Raw genomic sequence first — 7,790 nt, 5'->3', positions numbered from 1 at the left:
GGATCAATTTGTAATGGAGGATATAGTTCAGTATATTGTATGATTTGCCAGCAATATGGTTTTGGATCTCTTTCAAAAACAAACATTTCTAACTGTATTTCAGATCGATGTCCAGGTTTTGGTTATCAATATGTTAAATCAACAGTAAATGTTTCATTTTGTAATTTTGAGAATTTAAAACGCAACTGACATTGATTACTCATTTTTTCATGTCCAGGAAGAATTGACCGATGTAATTATATAAATAATTCTCAAAAGTCAGAATATTATGGAATTGTTTCGACAACTGATAGACTTGATATTTTCGATTCATCTTTCCAAAACAATCCTCAGATTAACAAAGGAAAATTATTTGAAAGCAGTTGGATGGGCAGATTTATATCATCGATGTAGTATTGATTTATCACTGATGGAACAGTTGATACATCAGACAGAAGTTCAATTTCTGAATAATTGACATTCATTGGATTACGTCCATGTGAAGGAAATCTTGAAATAGTATTATTATTTTTACCAAAGAAGAAAAAAAAAATTTTTTTTCAAAAATATCATGAATTTGGTAAATATCATATTTCTATTTTGTTTTATTACTAAACGATAAAAATTAATAATTTTTCATATCTTCTGCATTTTTCAAACAAATAACGAGAAAAATATAGAAATAATAATGATATCAATCGATCATAGTCAATGGTAACTTCATGTATAATGTTGTAAACCAAATAGAAATATTGTAAAAATTATTAAATTCTGTTTATAGTAGTCTTGGGAATTAATTCTAAATTAAAGGGATGATTTTGAAAGTCTGGCGTAGTTTGTATTTTAGAGATAAATCCAAAAATATCAATTCTTTCATAGGAGAAAAATATCTTCGGGTGTTAAGTTGTAAACTAATGCAGCGATCTTTAACACATTTAATAAAACTTTAAAATATTAAAAAAATATTATGTTTTTATTCATTATCATTTTCATATGCACAAAATGATGACATTGGATCAACAATACCTTCATAAACTGTTTGATCGTCAATCATATCAACATCGAAGTCTTTGCAGAACTTGTTGATCATTTCTGTGCAATCATCCAGATCGGATTTGATTTTTCATCGATTTCGTCACCGGATTCAAATTCAATCAAAAGTTCGTTCACTGCTCTTCGATGTTGTTTAAGTGCTTTAACAAGACATTCTGAGAACTTAGAAACGTTTTCTTCAAGAAGTTCTGGATACTTTTGTTTGATAAAACTCAAACAGTCACGTGCACAGTTAGGATGTTGCAATGTTGTATAAAGCATTTCTTTGTATCGACAAAGATCTTTTCCGAAAATAACCATTGGTGAATCCTTGAATGCACCAATGGGCATAGAAAGATATGGATCGAAGTCTTTCACAAGTTGATCAAGAGATGTGAATGCTCGGTTCAATGTATTAACACATAATTCTTTAACACGAACTTCCTGGATCTCAATCTTCTTGATAGAAACACCTTGATGATAAAATGGTAATTTTTCTGATGTTTCGATGTAAAGAGTTTTAATAGGATTCTTCAGTTCTTCAGATGATTTCTGTGATTGTTTATTGATAGAAACAACGGATCGGAACTTATCCCATGAATGAGGAGCTTCATCACCTTCGATTTTATCATCCGATGGCTCTAATTGGATCAAACAAATACCATCACCTTTGCATTCCTCATGATGATCGCAATAATCTGTTGGACAAACAATTCCTTCGCGATTCTTCAGTTGTTGAACAAAATGGATTGTTTCCGTCTTCTTGCAGCAGTATATTCGTTGATCTTTCTTGCCGCCTTGTCTTTTTTCTACCATGAAGAATGACAATGGAACACTGACACCAACTGTGTTTCCTGTAGAAATACTAGACAAATAATTGGACAATTTAGAACAGATTTCTTTAGACCGGCCGTAATCGCGGTTCTGATAAAGAACACGTAATGTCATTGATGACAAACCGCGCAATGTATAATATAACTGTGCTTCTTCGCATAACCAAACAGATGAATTCAAATATTCAATCAAAAGATTTTCATTAAAATCAGACAACAAAATTTCGGCATCGGCATTCCCTGCATCAACTTTAACTTTAGTTTCGACTTGAACTGAAGGAATGAAGAAGAATTCTTGATATGTTCTAGATCGACCGTAATCATAGACATTGTTTGCTGTTCTGATTGGTTGTGTCGTTGATAAATGGAAACCGGGTGGTTTAGGCAATCGTTCGTTCTTCTTTTTATTTTCGAGTTTTTCATGTTTAGAACGATGTTCAACAACCGTAGCAATTAAACATGTACAATGTAATTGTGAAACAAACGCTGAGATATAATCACCGGATTCGATATTGATACGAACTAATTCACTCAACCACTTTAAGCGCATGTTTGGAAAGTCCATGTTTTCATCAGCCAATGACATTAATTGTTGACAACGAATGGACAATGCTTGTTTTGATGATTCTTTTTTTTCAACAATATCTGCAATGGATAAAGCAGAATCCATTCGATCACTAACTTTCTTTTAAGTGATTTATTGTCTGGTGTAAGTTCTTTAATTATCAAAATATATTCTTTAAACATAGGAATCATTGAAACTTTGTTTTCTAAAAGAATTGTTGCGTATTCATCAATGAATGAAAGTGTGGAAACATTAACTTGTTCATATCGATTGTAATCTTGTTTGAAACTGTTAATAATCAATGCGGTACTCAATGCACGTGATTTTGCTTGTTTGTACATAATTAATTTAGTAGACATGATGATGAAATTTCGTTCTAATGGATATGATTCGAATAATGAATCACAAAGTAAATACAAATACTTGTAGTTATCTGTTGGTTGGTATCGACACAACAAAACTTCAATTAACTGGATGACTTCGTTCATGCAAACACCTAATTCTGATTTGACGTCAAACAAAAATTTGATGTAAATATGTGTCAGCAAATCAAGAAGATTCAAGTTAATTTGTGGACATTCATATGTTGGTTTGATGACATCCAATGTGTCAATGATGATTTTTCCGGTCAATTTAAGGAATGAAATGAAATGACACTTGAATGAGATAGATAATGAATGGAAGAATGATAATAACTGCTTCTGTTCACTGTTCTTGATTAAGAATAAAACAAATGGAATCAATGCAATTTGCATTCGTTTGTTAGACATAAATAATGGGGATTCAAAATGATTAGAACATAAATCAATAAGAGGGAATAAAGCAAATGCGATTCGTTGTCGAATACTATAACAAATCTCATCTAAGTTAGATAACAATCGAGCTAAAAGCCTGCACAAAGTGCAAATGTGTCTGGATCACGACCGCCCAAAACATTGTTGTGTCGAACAAAAAAATTGTGATGTAAGTTTAGAATAAGGTGAATACATAGCGTTCGTTGATAATGGTTTCATGTTGTTAGTCATGTTGATCAAGAAGTGCTTAGAAAGAGATAATGGAGATAAGAAAATCCATTGAACTCGTGTAGCAGACATTGGATGTGCAATTATGGGTCTGACCTTAGATATAGTTCGAAGGAATGTGTAAACGAATCGTACGATTTCTTCATTTCCAAGATCTGAAAGATTATGGAAGAAGAAGAGTCCCAATGACTCTGTAATGGAATTGCAATCAATATCCTTAGTCAATAAGAAGCAAATCAAGTCAAGAAGTGAGTTGTTAATTGTAATTAAGTCTTGAGCTGTTGATTGAAGTTTGCCATCGGAGAAAACAATCTGCATAATGTCAAGAATAAGTGGTAAAGATGTTGAAAAGTCTGGAATGATTGTTGTTTCGTTTCCTTCAATGATTTCATGACAAAATATAGGGTGTCCAAAGGTGTGTTTAGCACAAACCTGAATACTGCGAATAGAAATAAACAAGTTACATATATATAAAGTTTATTTAAATATAATCACCATTGGATTCAATCACGCGTTCGCAGCGATCGATCCAGGCTTCAAAGACACGCTTTAAATCATCATGAGAAAATTGCTCAAATTGCTCTCTTACAAAATTTTCAAGATCATCTGGACTCGCGAATTCGCGTCCTTCAGCTCTCTTTTTTAGCGTGCCGAATAAATAAAAGTCAGAGGGTGCAATATCAGGTGAATAAATTGGGTTTGGAACAACTTTGACATTGTTTTCACCACCAAGTAATTCATTACCTTATGACTTTTGTGAACTCTTGTTATCAAAATGAATTGCAAACTTTTGTTTTTGTTGTTTGGATTTCTCAAACTCATCAGAATTGATAATTTGAGTAAGAACATTGTCAATTAGATACTGAGCATTCATCGTATTAGGTTTTTGAAGAATATCAATTGCGATGATGCCATTCACGCCCCAAAAAACCGACAACATCATCATTGGTGTGTCAATTTTTTTCTTCGGGAATGTTTGCGGATTTTCATCCTTCGGGATCCACATGATTTTGGCTTCTGTTGCATATTGAAACCAAGACTCGTCCCCTGTTACTAAAAAGCGAAACTTCTTGGATTGATACGCACCCAATATAGAGAGGAGCTCTTTCGAAGATTGGACTCTAGATTTTTTTTGAACTGAATTAAGGTTGTGCGGAACCCAACGTGTATACGCTAGTTTGTAGTTCAAATAATTGTGCAGATAATAACTGACTGTTGTACGTGGTATCTTTGTCATCTCCTCTATCCTTCTGAGTGATGCTCTTGGGTCTTCATCTAGCGCTTGAAGAATTGCTTTGATTTTTCTTTGATCCGGCGATTTTTTGTCAATTTTATGATGGCGCCTTTTTGTTCATGAAGTGATACATCCTAACATGATACATTACAGTGGAATAGCTAGGAGCATCCATACCGAAGCATTTTACCAATATCTCGTAGATTTTTTTACAGTCTTTGCATTTTTTTGCAAGAGCGAGGATGTTTTCTTTATGATTCATTAAAAAAATGAAAAAATCCCGCCAAAATTTCCCGCGAAACCGCCTCCTGTCTCAAAATTCATTTTATATCCCGGCATGGCGCCAAAATACAACATACTCATCATATACATATATTCATTTTTTATATATATATTTATAATCAGCATATATCTCCTTTAATAGTCTCATATAGAGCGCTGTGCTAAACGCACCTTTGGACACCCTATACTTTAATCGCTTCTGGATAGAATGTTGGGAAGTCATCACCAATTGTTTGTGGATCGAAATGATTGAACAACCACTTTCGAAGTGATGTTCTACCGCCATCGCCAAATGTGATCAATAATTTAACCAATGTTGGGAGAACTTTAGAATCGCGCTTCTTAATAAGTCGGCAGAAAAGAGGGATGATGTAAAGATCAGCATATGACTCGTCAACTCCAGACAAACTTGGAATATCGAAATTATCAGTCAATGCGGTTAGCCATGTTTTGAGGAGGGAAGTAGAATGGAGGATAGTGATCTGTAATGACAAACCTTCTGATTTCTTTGGTGTTTGCAGAGTTACGTTGGCATCTTTAGAAACTTTGCCTGCTTCTGCGAAAAGCTCGACTTCTACAGATGTATTGTTATTACCTGAGATGCAACTTAATGGAATAACTGCTGTATCGATCGCTTTCTCTTTGATCTTAGAATTTTCTTCAACATGATAAAATTGAATCAGCAAATGACACTTTAAGATGTTTTCTGTAGGGACGATCGGTATGAAATCTGGGAATGGGTGTTTTGGATTGCCATTGAACATCGGAGAAACATAAAAATCTGTAAGACCTGTGCAATTCTTGTTTATGATTATTTTGAGAGTCTATAATCTTTTGTAGTTTGGTTTCTCACATACGCAAGCTTTGAAGTAAACTTTTCCTGATTTAAGATTCAACGTAGTCCAAATATCGCGAATTGTGATGATTGGATAAAACATTTTGATACATACTTATAAGATTGACCTAGCTGATTTGATATAATCTCCTATTAAATGTAAGCTCAATTTGATTCGTAAAGATTAACGCCTTATAAGCATAAGTATGTGAACATTTTCTCTTTGCTTCGTTAATATAGATATTTTCATCATCTGAATAATAAAATTATTCCTTATGATCTAAGATAAACTCAATTGTTTTTTTTCTTTGATCCGAATTCCAGTTTTACGATACGATATCGTAAATTCCTTTAAAATCTGAATCTGAATCTGAAAAATATTTATAAAAGCATTCTTCATTATAATTTCATTAATTTATAGATTGTAGTTTTCAATTATAACGGCGCTTTCAGAATTTTGATATAATCACGTATTTTAAAATTTTTGATGCTTCACCTACTATTTCATCATTCGTCATCGATCGAAGAAAATTATACACGGATACTGCATTCAATAAATCCGTCTCGGGGTATGCATAAACAAAAAATTAAATCAACAAATAAAATGAATGAAGCAAGAGATATCAGACAAATTGATGCTGTATTGCCTCCATATGTATCTGATGATGAATTAACTCTTCAATTTACAAACGATGAAGTAAAAACAATTCAAATTAGGGCTTGGTCTTCATATATAACAATTGCTGTATTTAGAAATGCAAATATGTTTATGCTCGAAAATGGAGAACCATTGAAGCCTGTTTATTCATTAATAAATGAAAATGAACATGAATATGAAAAATCAATTTTACTTAGAATAAAAGGTCGCCAGCCAAATTTAGTTCTTCAATATAATGGAATTTCGGAACGTTATTCATCTGATATGCATGTAAGTGTAGTTATCAATGTTAAAGATTTTACTTATGAATTGCCACAATTAACAAACTCACATTTAATAATTGCTTATGCAAATAAACCAACACATTATGTAAAAAGAATTAGTCAATCAAGTTATGGTTACTATCAAGGAAATCTATATTTTACTGATATCCATGAAAATTATGGGACTTGTGTTCATATTGATATGGAAAAAAGTGTTGAATATGAAATATCAGGAATATTCATGATGTTGATGGTTGTCTTCCTGCATTTAAAGATGCTAAAAAAGTTGAAGTCATTTTTTCAGATGAGCTTAAAACACTTAAAATTGATTCAACAATGATAAAAGTCATTTGTATGACAAAATGCGAACAGATTGTTGTTATGTCAAATGCTGAAGGGATCAAACGCGAAGATAATTACACAGATGATTCATCGATTCTTTCATCAACAAATGGACCACAAAATATATTAGTTTTCTTCATAAAGAAATCATTTTGGTCTTCCAAATATAATTATTCAGTTAACACAATTTCCGAAATGCAATCAGCATATTATTTTGAGTCTTCTAATACAAATCAATATATCTATTCTTACTCACCGTTTTCAGTGAAAGTAAGATATTATATAGGACCACAAAGTAAGTCTAGGAGTCATATTTATTGTAAAAATAATAACAATGAATTATTACTATCAGAAGATTTAAAGGAATCAGAGATTTATTCATGTAGTCATACAAACTATATTAACATTTTATTAATTGACGGAAGGATCGAACTTTCTGATTTTAAATTTGATGATCCAAAGATATCAAATGAAGGCTATCCTAGTGATGAATGGAAATTTGAAACCATTATGGTTACCAAAAACACAAAACATCGAATGAAATTCAGGTACTGATAATCAGAAGAATAGTTCTAGTAATAAAGCTCCAGCTGGTGCAATTTCTGGAATCGTCATTGGTATTATTATTGAAATTGCAATATTTATTATTGCATTTATTGTTATCCGAAAATACAAATCATCAACAACAAATACTGATGTAGGTGAAGAAGTTTAAATTTTCTTATTGAATAAAAATTTACATTTG

General features: G+C 32.1%; 1 pseudogene across 1 annotated transcript, besides 1 other annotated feature; it reads right to left on the bottom strand.

The window, feature by feature from the left end:
- Window positions 1–3,832: 3,832 nt before the first annotated feature.
- Window positions 3,833–5,132: a mobile genetic element.
- On the bottom strand, window positions 3,913–5,037 carry TVAGG3_0728680 (annotated as a pseudogene). Its single transcript has one exon. A coding segment is annotated over exon 1 (1,125 nt).
- Window positions 5,133–7,790: the final 2,658 nt, after the last annotated feature.

The sequence above is a fragment of the Trichomonas vaginalis genome, chromosome III (assembly GCF_026262505.1).
Source record: "Trichomonas vaginalis G3 chromosome III, whole genome shotgun sequence".
Lineage (NCBI taxonomy): Eukaryota > Parabasalia > Trichomonadida > Trichomonadidae > Trichomonas > Trichomonas vaginalis.
This window is presented reverse-complemented; position numbering and strand designations above follow the sequence as displayed.